The 15,632-nt window shown below is 45.2% G+C and overlaps 1 protein-coding gene across 2 annotated transcripts in view; it reads right to left on the bottom strand.

Moving 5' to 3' along the window:
• Window positions 1-15,632, bottom strand: part of Pkd1l3 (polycystin 1 like 3, transient receptor potential channel interacting) — a 65,068-nt gene that overhangs the window by 1,448 nt on the left and 47,988 nt on the right. For both annotated transcript variants that reach the window (XM_039098288.2, XM_039098289.2), the window contains 9 exons: window positions 15,133-15,318; window positions 9,693-10,002; window positions 8,316-8,449; window positions 6,325-6,449; window positions 5,059-5,219; window positions 3,365-3,575; window positions 2,928-3,029; window positions 922-1,053; window positions 189-292 (listed from right to left, as the gene is read on the bottom strand). In XM_039098288.2, the coding sequence (XP_038954216.1) occupies window positions 189-292; window positions 922-1,053; window positions 2,928-3,029; window positions 3,365-3,575; window positions 5,059-5,219; window positions 6,325-6,449; window positions 8,316-8,449; window positions 9,693-10,002; window positions 15,133-15,318 (1,465 nt within the window). The remainder of the gene's footprint in view (window positions 1-188; window positions 293-921; window positions 1,054-2,927; window positions 3,030-3,364; window positions 3,576-5,058; window positions 5,220-6,324; window positions 6,450-8,315; window positions 8,450-9,692; window positions 10,003-15,132; window positions 15,319-15,632) is intronic.

Raw genomic sequence — 15,632 nt, 5'->3', positions numbered from 1 at the left:
GTGTGCTTACCCTTTGGGGGCAGAAGTGAGCATTGTTACCTGCTGGTTGGTGCTGTGTTCTTAGTATCAGTGTCCTTAATACTCTGCTGACACCCGCCAACAAGAAGTGTGCTAATACAGTGAAATGTAAGCTATGCTAGGCAGTAACGAAAGCAAGAGGGATCATCTTAAGGCACTAAAGTCAATACCCAGTGCTGTCAGCATGTTTCTCAGATGCAGGTTTCTGGTGCTGGCGGATTCCTAACAGACTTGAGAGTTTCTGTAGTAACATATCTGTCAGTGTAGCTTCTTTCTGAGCAATTGAAGACAAAAAGAGTAAGTGAACTGAAATCATAAGTAAAAGTATCAAGGACACCCTCCCGCCCCACAAACACATAGGAAATAGTAGATACTAAGTCTTCAATAGCTTGCTGTCAGATGTTGGGAATAGCTACTGAATGGTTGAGGGCCAGCTGTTCACTTAGGGTTACAGAGTATAATGTCTTCTTGGCAACTTTTTTGTAGAAAAGTAGTTGAGACTACTAAAGAGAATGTGCTGGTCTTGTGCATTGTGTTAGTTTGTAATGTCGTGGGGTCTTACTTTGTAGCCCAGGCTGGCCTTGAACTCTGTCCCATCTCCACTTCCAAATGCTAGGATTACAGGTGTGTGCCACCACACCTGTTTTCTTAAAGCAGCAGTTCTCAACCTGCGGGTTGTGACCCTATTGGGGGATGTCAGACAACCCATTCACTGGGGTCACCTAAGACTATCAGAAAACGTATTTACATTACGATTCACAAGAGTAGAAAATTACAGTTACAAGGTAGCAATGAAAATAATGTTATGGTTGTGGGTCGCTACACCATGAGGAACTGTGTTAAAGGGTTGCAGTGTTAGGAAGGTTGGAGAACACCATTACCCTTTCCAGTTCACTTACTCACCTCACAGGCCTTCCTTTCTTTTCCAAAGACAATGAGAATGGCAGAAACAAAAAGATTAATGATGACAAGTCCCATCAAGATGATGTTACTGAGAACCAGAAAGGAGCCCAGGACTGGGGAAAGAGCAACAACCTGGGAAGACAATGAGGTCCTTGGAGTCAGCATCACAGACTGCTAAGATCTGGCATTTATTTCTAAGCACACGTTAGAATCTGATAAAACTAGGGAAAGATCCTAAGGAAAATACTTTTAAGTGGACAGCATGAATAAGGATATTAAAATTTGATTTCTCAGCTTTTACAAGAAAAACAGGTAAGTAATAGATTTGTGATTCAAATCCTGACTTAAGTTTTGGAAACTGAAAACATCAGTCCACGAAAGCTTGGGGTAACAAGCATGTGGAAGGAATAAATGCATACCGAAAGGGATCATAAAACCTGCCTGCCATTTGGGAAACTTCTCTGGACACAGAAGTCTCAAGAAAAACTGGCTTCTGGCTGGGGTAGCTGTGGTAGGGTTTATGAAAGGCTTTGGAAATGGGACTTTGTAAATTCAGGGGTTTTTTTGCCCCCCCCCCATTGTCTACATAGAACTTTGTAAAGTCAGGTTTTTTGTTTTTTAAAGATTTATTATATATAAGTACACTGTGGCTGTCTTCAGACACACCAGAAGAGGGCATCAGATCCCATTACAGATGGTTGTGAGTCACCATGTGGTTGCTGGGATTTGAACTCAGGACTTCTGGAAGAGCAGTCAGTGCTCTTAACCACTGAGCCATCTCTGCAGCCCTGTAAAGTCAGGTCTTAATGGGATGGTTTCTATACTTCCTTGTGAGGTGTTCTTTTTAACAAATGGTCTCCACCCACACACGCCCTTTGGTCTTTGTTCTGTGTATTACTGCTACTAGCCTGTTAACCAGTGACCCCTGTGTGAAAGCAGCTACAACCATGTTAGTGTAGAGCATATTGCTACTGATTACCCTATGTAGTCAGTAACCTTGAAGTCATGGGTGTGTTAGCTTGTTTTATGTCAACTTTTGACAGATCTTGTTATCTGAGAGGAGGGAACCTCAGTTGAGGAAATGCCTCCATATTAGGCTGTATGCTTTCGTAATTAGTGGTTGATGTAGGAGGGCCCAGATTGTGGGGGGGAGGCATCCTGGGCAGGTGGTCGTGGGTTCTACAAGAAGGCAGACTGAGCAAACCATGAGGACCAAGCTGGTAAGCAGCATGTCTCCAGGGCCTCTGCATCAGCTCGCGCCTCCGTAGGAAAGCTAAACAAACCCTCCCCTTCCTACTTGCTTTTTGTTCACGGTGTTTGATGGCAGCAATAGAAACCCTAAGATAAGGCCATTAAAGTGATTAACTGTACAGTGTTGCCCTTCCATCAATTTCCTGGTCTCACAACCCTCTCAATGCTAGGGACCCAAATACTCATAAAATGCATATTTGAAGTTTTCCCCTCACTGTATTTAATTTTGCATAAAATTATGGTACTGTATGATGTTCTTAAAAATATAGTAATGTTCTAACCAGTATACCTAATTCAACCCTAATTTTTTGGTGAAGTTCTTTGTCCTTTATATAACATGGGCAAACAGGTTTGTGTGGGCGAGGGAGAAGTAAAACTCCTTTGAGGTTTGTTAACTGTAAACAGAACCAATGCAATTCTTTCTGGCGTGCATCAGTTTGCTTCCCTTCCGTGGTTTTGGAGGGCCATGGAGATCAGCCTGTGCTGTCTGGCCAGCAGGGTGAGGGGGCGTGGTGGGGCGGGGAAGAGGAGGCGAGAACAAGATGAGGAAGAGGAGGTGAGCACAGGTGCTGAGGAAGCAGTAGTCAGCAGTGCAGGCTCGTGCACAGGCGTTCCCTTGGGACAAGGGCAAGGGATGTAAGTCCTCTCCTCCTGTGCAGTCTCGGCTGCATGTTAAGCAACCCCACCCCACCCCAGACATCATCTGGAGGGTAGCTAACCAGGCGACTGTCTACCTACCTGCAAATACATCTTACCTCCTTGTGCTTAGGAATTCCCACCAAGAGGCCAACCACAGTTACTACAGAGCTGAAGAAACTCTGGTAGTCAGAGATGCTCCATCCGAACAACAGGTTAAACTGAACGGGAGAAAGGCCAGTCAGTGGTGACCAATCACATTTCTGCCCTGAGGTGCTTGATATGGCCAACAGAAGCAATGGAAACCCCTTGTGGCTATTCAAGTTACCGTGACTACAAATCTGATCTCCATGCTACATCTGAGCTCTTTTTGTCTGTATCTTAGAGACGTAAAAACACATCTGGGGTTAAGACATGAAAAACGGAACATGACGAAGCCTAACTTTCCTATCTGACCTTTTCTCAAAAAACCCAGTGCTTATCTGATGAGCAGTGACCTTTCCCGATGAGCAGACAGGACTCAGCCTTGGGGAAGACGCTGGGCTTTGGGGCTTACGGTCATGGCGTAGCTGCTCAGCAGGATCATGATGATCATTATGAAGCCCAGCACCTCATCCCAGGCCTTGGTCAGTGTCTTGTTGATGACCTGTAACCGGGCATGATGTCGCAGTAGGTCCCACACCCGCACTGTTGCAAACAGAAGCAGGAAGCCCATGAGGTGAGTGGCCACAGAGTTCACTCTCAGCGCCTCAGAGAAACTGATGAATCTGTAACGGAAGAAAGCTGATGACGGTTACTCAGAACACGGCAGGAGCCACCCTCACTTGTCAGCAGCCTCCCTAGGGCTTCCTCCAAGGGGCAGCAGCTGAGCTGCAATGTCAGACACCCCCGGCCCTGACACTGCTTTCTAGCACGGCCAGAGATGCCATCACAAAGCACAAAAAGGCTCCCTGGCTAGGAGCCATCCTGACAGCCTTTCAAAGCAGCTCCTAGCTGATGTCTTTCCTTCATATCCTAGAAATGGGGACCATCCTCCACGGGTGACAGAGCAGAAATCTCTCAAAATGAGAGCTAGCCTGAGGGGACACGTCATTGTGCTGATTGTTTTCTAGCACTCTGTGTTCACAAGTGAGCGGTTATAGTCATACCGAGAGTTAAGAGGTGAGAGATTTGCCCCGAGGTTCCATTTTGTTGTGTGAAGTACATTTCAGTTTACTTGGAGAGACTCTAGCAATGAGCAAGTTGGTGAGCACAGATCCTCTGTTGGGTAAGGCTAGGCCAGTGCTTCTCAACCTGTGGGCCGCCACACCTCTGGCAACTCTCTATCTCCAAGACTATTTATATGACTCATAACAATATTAATGCAGTATGAAGGGGCGACGGAAATACCTGTATGGTGGGGTCACCACAGCATGACCTATGTTAAAGGGTCGCAGCATTAGGAAGGTTGACAAGCGCTGAACTAGGCAGTGCCACACAGCAGCCTGGAGCTCAGCTACCTTTGGGCTACACAGACCCCTATCCCAGTGTAGATAGCTCAACAGAGCCACTTCAAACTGTGCTTCGGAAAGGTTTTAGGTCTCAAGCCCTGAGCTTTGGAAATACTTGATTTCAAAGTGTTCAGCAGCCTGATATGGGTAACAGGAAGGGAGGGAGGGAAGGAAAGGAAGGAAGGAAAGGAAGGAAGGAAGGAAGGAGAGAGAGAGAGAGAGAGAGAGAGAGAGAGAGAGAGAAAGAAAGAAAGAAAGAAAGAAAGAAAGAGGGGTTGGGGATTTAGCTCAGTGGTAGAGCGCTTGCCTAGGAAGCGCAAGGCCCTGGGTTCGGTCCCCAGCTCCGAAAAAAAGAACCAAAAAAAAAAAAAAAGAAAGAAAGAAAGAAAGAGAAAGAAAAAGAAAAAGAAGAATGAAACATTCATGTTGGGAAGTGTGTCTTGCACTGGCTTTGTATCCTTTCAAAGGATGATAATTTGACTTGCCTCAGGCTTTATGCATACAAAGTAGCGATCCTTGCTCTGGACTGTAAACGCCTTATCTTCCACAGATACTTGAGCACCACAAAGCCTTTCTTTCAGCAGGGCTAGTGCAAATGCCTTAGTAAGTTGTTCTTTCTGCCACGGCCCCAAGCCCAAGTTCTAGTTTAACTTGGATTTTACAGATGCAGCAGATCTGGTGGGGAAGTGGAAGAGAAGGAAGGACGGGGATGGGAAGCCTGCGGTATGAGGCGGGTCCACCTGCAGCTCAGGTCCCTCACCCGTCTGGGTCTCGGCGGTACTGCTGCATGTTTGTATGAAGCAGAGAGAGACTCTGCATGTTGAGCCCCAGGATGCTGAAGCTAGTGAGGATTATGCTTGTGTCCAGAATGTTTCTTCTCCTGGTGAAGAACGCCAAGCCCTGCCGCTTCAGCCGACAGCCCTGAGCAAAGACAGCATAGTCACCATTGTTGTCTGGATGACTAAGGAAAGCTACCCCAGGGTTTGGGGATTTAGCTCAGTGGTAGAGCGCTTGCCTAGCAAGTGCAAGGCCCTGGGTTCGGTCCCCAGCTCCGGAAAAAAAAAGAAAAGAAAAAAAAAAAAAAAAGAAAAGCTACCCCACTGGGACTGTGCAGGCAAAGTGCGCAGGCTGTAGACATGCGACTGTTCTGCAGCCTCTCACACTGCTAATAGGAAAGGCGGTTGAGAATCAAATTTTACCAGACATAATTAATCTTGGAGATTATGTACACTTAATTTATAAGCTTTAAAATATTCATTGTTTATCAAGCTTGACAAACACTTTTTTTTTTAAAGATTTATTTATTTATTATATATAAGTACACTGTAGCTGTCTTCAGATACACCAGAAGAGGGCATCAGATCTCTTTACAGATGGTTGTGAGCCACCATGTGGTTGCTGGGAATTGAACTCATGACCTCTGGAAGAGCAGTCGGGTGCTCTTAACCGCTGAGCCATCTCTCCAGCCCGACAAACACTTTTTACAACAATTCTTGTTTTTTTTTTTTTTTGTTTGTTTGTTTTTGGGTTTTTTTTTTTTTTTTAGTGTTTTGCTCTGCCTACTTTCTTGACATTACTGTATGTAAGGGTTAAGAAACCATATTAAAGGGCTAGAGAGATGGCTTAGTGGCTAAGGGCACTGTTTGTTCTTGCAGAGGACTGAGTTCAATTCCCTACACCCACATGGTAATTGGCAACCATTTGTAACTAGTTCCAGGGGAGTTAACACCTGAATTCCATGGGCATGTGGCACACGTGCAGACCTGCAGGCAAAATTTTCATAAATATAGATAAATCTTTTTTTTTTTAAAAAAAAGAACTCTATGAAATAGTGTGTATTAAGAACCAACTCAATTCTTAGAACATGGACTAAGCTATTCTCCCCGGTAGAAATGAGTCAGCCTTGGAATCCAGGCCTTGGAAAAAGGACTGAAATATCAACTGTGTGTGTGGTGCGTGTCATGATGGAGCCCTCCAGGGAGGGTTTGTCTGCAGGCTGTGCGCACATCTGACAAGTTCAGCTCACCTGGACGAAGGCATAGTAACAGACAAGTAGGTAGTAGGCAACTTGTGAGATAATCCAGGCAAAGCCTCTCTCTGATGACTGAAGGGACGTTAAACTGTCCAGCCGCAGGGAGGTGAAGAAAGTCCCTGAGGAGGAGAACACCTGCAGTCAAGAACCTAAGCTTTTGTCTTTCATAAAACAGAACAACCTGGCTGTGTCATCAACTTCAGACATTTCGGTCTCCCTGTTCTACTTAGTATTTCCTGTAAAAGAATCCAGAACATTAAATGAATCATGGGTAAGCTACTGGGAAAATGTCCATCTCACTGAAGTTTGTGGAGCGAGACCTCAGCTGGAGGACAAGCATTGGCTTCACACCTGTAACAGCTGTTTCTCTTTTAAACTTAGAATGGCTGCAGACATCGAAATAAAAATACCGATATCCAGTGAACGCTGGATGCTTATACGAGAATGGGCTACAAGGTTTCAGATGCAACCTAAAAGGATAGTGAGAATGTGCATATTTATGGTTTTAGAAACTTTCCATAATTTTATGAAAGGTCTTGTGAATTCTAAGCCTGAAACACTGGAGCAGAGATGAACCCCTGGAAGCAGAACATTTAGGAGTAAAAATGTCTTACTTTGTACAGCTAAATCTCAGGAGCTAAGCTCCCCACCCCCTACGTCTTTGATAGGCAAACCCTCTTAAGAACCCCAGGGAGCCTTCAGGGCATTTAGAGCAGTGGTTCTCAACCTGTGTGGGTCAAGACCCTTTGGGTGTTACATATCAGATTTTTAAATTATGATTCATGATAATAGCAAGTTACAGTTATGAATAGCAATGGAATGATTTTATGGTTGGGGGTCACCACAGCACGAGGAACTGTATTAAAGGATCACAGCATTAGGAAGGTTGAGAACCACTGATTCAGAGAGCAGGGTAGAAGCTGTTTGCTCTGTTGGTCTGGGAGGGAAATGCTCCCCAATTAATAGCGATACACAGCGGTTAATTGGGAGAATTCCTGTAGGTCAATTCTAGGGTAGAGAAGAAGAGGGAGAGAGTGGGATCAAGGCAGACTTTCTGGAAAGGAAAGCACTACCAGTTAGCATCTAGTCATCTGTGAGAAGGCTCTATGACAAAGGTGACAGTTGTCATTGAGGACCCTGGCAATGCTATGACAATGGCAAAAGCTCAATCATGAAGAAAGCAATGGGAGCCGGAAGGTGTGCGCATGCTAGGGCCATGTGAGGTAAACACATGCTAGGGCCATGTGAGTACAAAAGCTAAATCCCCTTCATAGAAAAAGCAACACTTAAGACCAAAGTCCACGAGTGAATACACACAACATTTGAAAATCCTATGTAGTGATCCATGTTTTTAATCTCAGGACTCAGGAAGCAGAGGCAGGTGATCTCTGAGTTCAAGGCCAGCCTGGTCTACACAGCAAGTTCTTGAGAGCCAGGACTATGCAGAGAGATCCTGTCTCAAAAATAAATTTTTAATGTAATAAAAATGTAATAGTTAAAGCTAAAGTAGCATCTGGGGAGTAGGAGGTAAAAAAGCTGTTGAGCTATTTGACTTAAAAAAAAATACTTCTGGGTTGGGGATTTAGCTCAGTGGTAGAGCGCTTGCCTAGGAAGCGCAAGGCCCTGGGTTCGGTCCCCAGCTCCGAAAAAAAAAAAAAAAAAAAGAACCCAAAAAAAACAAAAAACAAAAAAACAAAAAAACAAGAAACCAAAACTTCTGGGGCTGGTTCAATTCCCAGCCCCACATGGCAGATCACAACTGTTTGCAACTCCAGTTCCAGGATCGAACATCCTCACACAGATACAGAAGCAGGCAAAACACCAATACACATAGAAAAATTTAAAAATCATACTTCTGAGTATGATTTAAATATCATATGATTTAAGTATCAATTAAATTTACTTGAATGAATGGTCTATAATAAGAAAAGGCTGCCTTGTCCCGAGATAGCTGGTGGCAGAGCAAGGAGAGAAGGCCTGCATACCCACACCACTGGATTCCAAGATGAGTGTCACCATACAGAGCAGATTCACGTTAGCATTGAAGACCGTGAATTCCACAAAGAGGGCTTTCGTGTAGTGATCCAGCCAGTGCCTCTGCTCCAGATGCTGCAGAACCCTGGAGACACAGGGAAACAGAGCCATCCAATATTGTAGTGAGAACAGCACCCTGGCACTGTTTCAGACCACAGGAGGAGGAGCCATATCCTTTCATCTCAAGTTCCTATAAAAGACTTCATGACTGGGCACTCTAAAAGTCACACAGTGGTAACATAGATAGTTAACTAAGAGACGAGATGTTCACAGTAGTGGTTACACCAAGGGCAGGGACTGAGGAAACTCTATTTGCCATTTAATCTGCAAGGCAGGATTCACTTTATAAACCCTGTCCACTACTATTTGAGACGTTCAACACTCCACACTATTAGAGTATCCTGCTGGTACTGAGAGGGGAAAGAGGTGTAAACATCATTATTTGATTGATAGTGTAGTTCCTTGCTGCTATAACTTTGAAACCAGTTTTGTTTTAAATTTTTATTGTATTTATTGGGGGTATATGTATGTCAGAGAGAGTGTGGAGGTCAGCGAACAACTTAAAGGAGTCAGTTATGTATCATGTGGGTCCTAGAGTCCCAGGTCATCATGATGATCTCAGGTCCTCTGATATGGTAACAAGGACCTTTACCTGCTGAGCCATCTTACCTGCTCAGAAGACAATTTAGGCTTTTCCATTCATGGTAACAAAGACTATCAAGATTCAAGTATTAAATTACTCTGAAAACTAACAATGTTCATATCATGGTTTACAATGGGCAATGTTTCCGTTTATATTTGAAGATTACATTGTGTCTAAGATTCATCTAAGTTCAACTACCCCTAGAATTGAAACAAAATTTTTTTCCAGATTAAAAAAGTCTTTTGTTTTTGACACAAAAAAACCCTATCTGGAACTTGAAGTTGACCAAGAAACTTCTAAATTTAAAGATGCAGTTCTAGGGGCTGGAGAGATGGCTCAGTGGTTAAGAATACTGGCTGCTCTTCCAGAGGTCCTGGATTTGATTGATTCCTAGCACCTTCATGGCAGCCCCCAAAAACCTGTAACTCCTGTCTGAGGATCCAACACCCTGTTCTGGCCTCTGAGGGCACTTCACACATGTAAACAGACATAAATGCAAGCAAAACATTCATATGAACCAAGGGATAATAAAAAATAAACGAAGGGTTTATTTCCTCAGAAGTGTAAAACAGAAGCGTGTACAATGCCAGAGCCAGTTCAGAAGCATTACAGCAGTTGGAACTTCTCAGCTGGGTCCAGGTCCTGGCTGCCCTGAGACAGGCTCTTGCTCAGGGCACACACTTACCTGGTTGCAGCACTGTGGTTTCTTCCAAGTCTTACAACATAGCCTCCTCCTGAGTAAGTGGTCACTTCCCCTTGGATGGGATAGCCTCCCAGCGACTCCGGACTCTGATAATGCCAAATGCTGTCTGCTTTTGTGATGTTTGTGTCAGGGGGCACCCAACCAGCCCCATAGTTCTCTCTGTCCTCCTGATGCTGGGGATACGAGTTCATGTGCTCATGGAGAGACACTGGGGAGTGTGTGTCATTAGGAATTCGGATCTGGCGAAGCAGAACATTGCCCAGGAGAAAGGAGTTCCCGTCAGTGATAAATCCTAGTGAGAAAGTAAGATAGACAATGCAACAGACTGAGGCAGCCCAGGGACACTTTCCCAGCAGTTTTGAAAACATTTAGAGACATGAACTAGTGCAAGCCGACAAGTGAGGTATGAAAACAAAGGGAGCCGTGTGATAATTTGTAAATGATACGTGTCATCTGGATAAATCAAGAGGATCAGTGGGCAAACCATTAACTTAGAATGTTAACTTAGGGTTACCGGGACAAAGGAACAGTGCATCTAGCCATGCCACTTACAACAGGGGCAAAAGAAAGTAGCTCATTTAAAGAGCAGCACCTCCACTACCTGAGGACCCAGCTATTCCTCTTCTGGGCATATGCCCAAGAGATGCTCCAACGTACAACAAAGACACATGCTCCACTATGTTCATAGCAGCCTTATTTAGAATAGCCAGAAGCTGGAAAGAGCCCAGATGTCCTTCAACAGAGGAATGGATTCAAAAAGTGTGGTACAGCTACACAACGGAGTACTACTCAGCTATCAAAAACAATGATTTCATGAAATTCATAGGCAAATGGAATGAACTAGAAAATATCCTGAGTGAGGTAACCCAATCACAGAAAAACATGCTTGGTATGCACTCATTGATAAGTGAATATTAGCCAAAAAGCTTGAATTACCCAAGATGCAATCCACAGACCACAGGAAGCTCAAGAAGGATGACCAAAATGTGGATGCTCCCACTCCTTCTTAAAAGGGAAAAAAAATCCACAGGAGGGGATATGGAGGCAAAGTTTAGAGCAGCGACTCAAGGAACAGCCAGTCAGAGCCTGCCCCACATGTGGCCCATATATATACAGCCACCAAAACTAGGTAAGATTGATGAAGCTAAAAAATGCATGCTGAAAGGACCGGATATAGATCTCTCCTGAGAGACACATCCAGAGCGTGTCCAATACAGAGGTCAAGGCTAGCAGCAAACCAGTGAACTGAGAACAGGACCCCCCTGGGGGGGAATTAGAGGAACTATTGAAAGAGTTGAAGGAGCTTGCAACCCCGTAAAAACAACAATGCCAACCAACCAGAGCTTCCAGGGACTAAACCACTACTGAAAGACTATACATGGATGACCCAGGGCTCCAACTGCATATGTAGCAGGGAATAGCCTTGTTGGGGCACCAGTGGAAGGAGAAGCCCTTGGTCTTGCCAAGGATGGATCCCCAATGCAGGGGAATATGGGGGTGCAGTGAGGGGGATGTATAGGGGGAATACCTGTATGGGGGAGGAGGGAAAGGAATGGGGGCTTATGGACAGGAAACCGGCAAGGGGAATAACATTTGAAATGTAAGAAAAGAAATATATCTAATAAAAAATTAAAAAAAAGAACAACACCAAAGAACCTAACAAAAGATTAAAAAAAATACACATCCATTTACCTATTCATTTGTTCATTCATTCATTCAACAACACGCCTTCTGTGCTGACATGATCCAAGTCACGTTTAGGTGTCAGGAACAAAATTCAGGGGCATTCCTGCCTGAGAGCACACACGTGAGGAACAAGGACCAGCAATATTCAATGTTTGGGTGGTAGGAGGGTAGTGCTTTGTGAGGCGAGGAATGTGGTTAGGTGATTAAGGAAAATTTCTCTGATAGAATGGCATTGAGGGACCCTAAGAGAGTCAGAAGTGTAATGTGGATGCTGGACAGGGACAACAGGTTCCATGATCCCAAGTTGATGGCGTGATTGATGTGTTTAATGACACGGGAGCACAAACGGCTGTAACACAGTAGATGAGCGTCAGAAGGGAAGAGATGAGGTGACAGACATAGCTCAGGGCTGCACAGAGCAGGACAGCTTCTGGAGGGGGATTTGACATTTTATTCTAAATGTCGCTGTTGGAGGATTTGGAACAGGGGACTCACAGCTTTATAATTTAAAAACATGGAAAATTATGAATAATGGGGAGGAGGTTTGCTTCTATAAAAGTGGAAATAGCAGCTTTTCCCTCTCCCGAGCGCAGCCTTTCGCTGTTCCAGAGCCCCTTGTCTAGTTTGGAAATGCTGCTACTGAGTGGTTGGGGGTGTGGACAACTCTGGTACTTTGCTAGTAGGATTACTTACTGGTATTGTAAGAACAATCTGGAAACATTTTTTTTTCCAGTGCAGGTGACTGATCACTGACAACCCAAGCTCTCGTTTTTTGCTTTGTTTTGAGATAGTCTCACTAGGTAGCCCAGGCTGGCTTCTCCTTTCCAACTGTTGGATTTCAGACATTGTAAACTGCCACATCCACTTGGTGATACTTATTTTAGACTGGTTTACATGATTGAGTGTTTTGTCTGTGTGTATGTATGCGTCTCACATGTATGCCTGGAACCCAAGTCCAGAAGAGGGTGTCAGATCTCCTTGGACTGGAGTCACAGACAGTTGTGAGCCACTACATTGGTGCTGATAATTGTACTTGAGGCATCTGCAAGAGCAACAAGTGCTCTTAACTGATGAGCCAACTTTCCAACTGGAAATAGCGTTTAATGATTAATTTTCATTTTATGTGCGTTGGTGTTTTACCTGCATGTATGTCTGTGTGGAGGTGTCACATCTTGGAGTTACAGACATCTGTGAGCTGGGTGGGTGCTAGGATTTGAACCCAGGTCCTCTGGAAGAGGAGTCAGTGACCTCACCTACTTTGCCATCTCTCCCTGGCAATATCTTTTGAAAATTAAAAATGCAGGCTGCTGGAGAGACAGTCCAACTGTTACGGGAAATTGCTACTCTTCCAGATGATCCAATTTGGTCCCCAGCACCCAAGTTGATCGACACCTGCACACGAGGTACACACACATGCATAAAAGTAATGTAAAAATATGTATATGGGGGCTAGAAAAATAGTTCTGTGATCAAGTAGTTGCTGCTTTTGGAGAGGACTTGGATTCAATTCCCAGCACCCACATGGTGGCTCACAACTACCAGTTACTCCAGTTCCAGGAGATCTTCTGACACCCACAGACTCCTGTGCACATACACAGTACTCATGCATTCATGCAGGTGAAATGCACACATGAAATGGGAAATAAGTAAACTGCATGCACTCTGCCCTAGTAGCTCTCTTCGAGGGACTCCTCAGACGCATCTGCCCGTGAGGAAGGTAATGATAGTAGCAGTCTTAGCCGGTTATAGAAGTTATAGAACATCTCTACAACAGACTGTACAGTAAGTGGATAAAATGGAGTAGGGGCTGCCTCATGTATGCTGTAAACTAGGGGAAAAGCCAAACTCATGACACTGCTTGTAGCTTGCCATCATTTACTGTCACTTGGTTGCTTTCCAGATGTCCCTACCATGGTGCATGAGAAACCAGGGAACGGTGAGCTAGGTTTTATATGGCTGAAACTCTGGGCTCCCCAAGGGTTGATTCCCTGAACATCTTCTCGGGCTTAGTTCTCCCAAAGGTCAATCCAATGGCTTGAGCAGAAGACTTGCACGATGAAATTGGGGTGTAGCAATTCTGAAGACAATGGTTTTTAAGAGTAGGTAAACCATGTTAGTGTACACACACACACACACACACACACACACACACACACACACACACACTTTTTTTTGAGGCAGGATCTCTCTGCCTGACTGTCTGGAACACACAGGACTAGCTCTGGCTGTCCTGGACCTTACTCTGTAGACTAGTCTGGCCTCAAACTCGGAGATCCACCTTCCTCTGCCTCTTGTGTTTTGGAATTAAAGGCATGCACCACCATACCTGGTTGGTTAGTGTCAATTTTAACTGCCTTTGACCTACTTGACTATATTTCTTTCTAAAAACAAGATCTTGCTTAGTAGCTCATGCTGGCCTCAAGTTCAGGATCCTGCCTCTGCCTCCTGAGACCTAGTATTACAAACGTCCGTAGTGTGCTCTTATCTTAGCCCTGAGTGTGCCCATCCGGGTAGCTGCTGTCAGTTCAGTAGCTCCAGAGTGAAGCTCCGTTTCTCCACTGCTGACAGTCAGCACTAACTCTGTCAGTACCCTGTGCCAGGCACTGTTCTGAGCACTCAGATCTGTCGTCCAGGGCAGGGCCAAGGCCACGTCCCCTGAACAGGGGAACGCGGACAGCGAGGGCTGAGAAGTCTACCCTGGTATCATGCTGGTAAGTGGGCGCGAGCCTGAGCAGGTGGCCTCTCTGCTCTGCACTGTGGTGCTCTTCTGCAGCCAAGGAGCCCAAGAGGAGACTAGCCCTACTACGGCCTCAACTTTTGCCAGCCCAGGTTCTAATCATTTTGTCATTATTTTATTCAGTGCAGAGTTATGTATTACAAACAGAATGTTCTCAGAGCCTCAAAACTGTTATTCAAAATCGTACTAAAAAGAAAAGCCACCATGCAATGAGTGGGAGCTGCCTTCTGTAAGCGCGTTCACACACCAAGTGCACTCTGGAGAAGTGGAGTGTGTGCTAAGATGTACGTTCACTTCAGATTCTCTTCAGGAACACAGGCGATGTCCTGAATCTCGCTACGAAGCCACCAACCCTGAGGTAAAAGGAAGTAATGACTCCCAGAACTTAGCTTCTCAGCAGGACACAGGGTTACGTCATGGCAAAGCTGAGCAACTGGTGAAGACAGTGGGCAGGTGTCTGAGGGGGGAGGGCACGCTAACCACTCGTACCTTCTGAGGGGAGAGCACGCTAACCACTCGCATCTGCTGCAGGCCAAAGGCGCGGCCATGCCTCTTTCAGTGCGGTTTCTTGGAGGATACAGACCCCATTATGAGCATTAAAACAAGTTAGCTCCTAGGAAAGTTCTTGAGGACTGCAGATGTTCAACATATGTTTGTGGATCTAAGCTGGGCCAGCACACAGAAAAGTTGGATACAGAGTCACGTAAAGACCGTTTTTTATTAGGTCAAATCCTAATACAGTGTGTGGCTGAGGCCCAGGGTCCTCGCAGCTACTCTGTGCTGTAAGTGACACACTGCTCATCCCTGTGGCCTGGACCAGAGGAATCAGACACCATGGGTTACCTACCTGAACCTTCTTGGGTGGAGTCCCAGGACTTTGCATTGTCCACAGAGCTGTGGCCATTTCGAGAAGCTGGCTGACCTTTAGTTTTCCATGAGCTGTAGAAAGGGTTTCAGGAGGACTAACTTGCCTCCCTTCTGCCCCGGAACTGTCCTTACCTCTGTAATCCCCGTACAGGTTAGGAAGGAGGGTGCGGTTGGCCCAGGGGTAGAAATCCTCTACAGCTTTGATTTCTGAGAAGCCGTGAGAAAACCTCTTCCAGACAGCTCGATGGAGGAAAAATCGGCTAGAGTCCTTTGCAGAGTAGACGGTAGTCATCAGCAGGGTCAGGAAGAGGATTTGTACTGATTTACAATAGGAAAAAAATTCATGTTCAAGTAGCTATGGCAGAACTCTAAACCCTTTCCACTTCTCCCATGCTTATTCACCGCTGCAGCTCAAAACCAGTCAAACTGGAGTTGGGACGGAGTGGTGCACACTTTTAATCCCAGCACTTGGGAGGCAGAGGCAGGTAGACCTGAGTTTGAGGCTAGCCTGGTCTACAGAGTGAATTCCAGGACAGCTTGGGCTACACACTGAAATTGTCTTGAAAAAGCCCAAAAACCAACCAACCAGAAAAAGGGTCAAATTGGGCAGTTTCAAATACTTCAACCTAACG

This window comes from Rattus norvegicus, chromosome 19, assembly GCF_036323735.1.
Source record: "Rattus norvegicus strain BN/NHsdMcwi chromosome 19, GRCr8, whole genome shotgun sequence".
Lineage (NCBI taxonomy): Eukaryota > Metazoa > Chordata > Mammalia > Rodentia > Muridae > Rattus > Rattus norvegicus.
The sequence above is the reverse complement of the archived record's forward strand: the minus strand, read 5'-3'. Positions and strand labels throughout refer to the sequence as shown.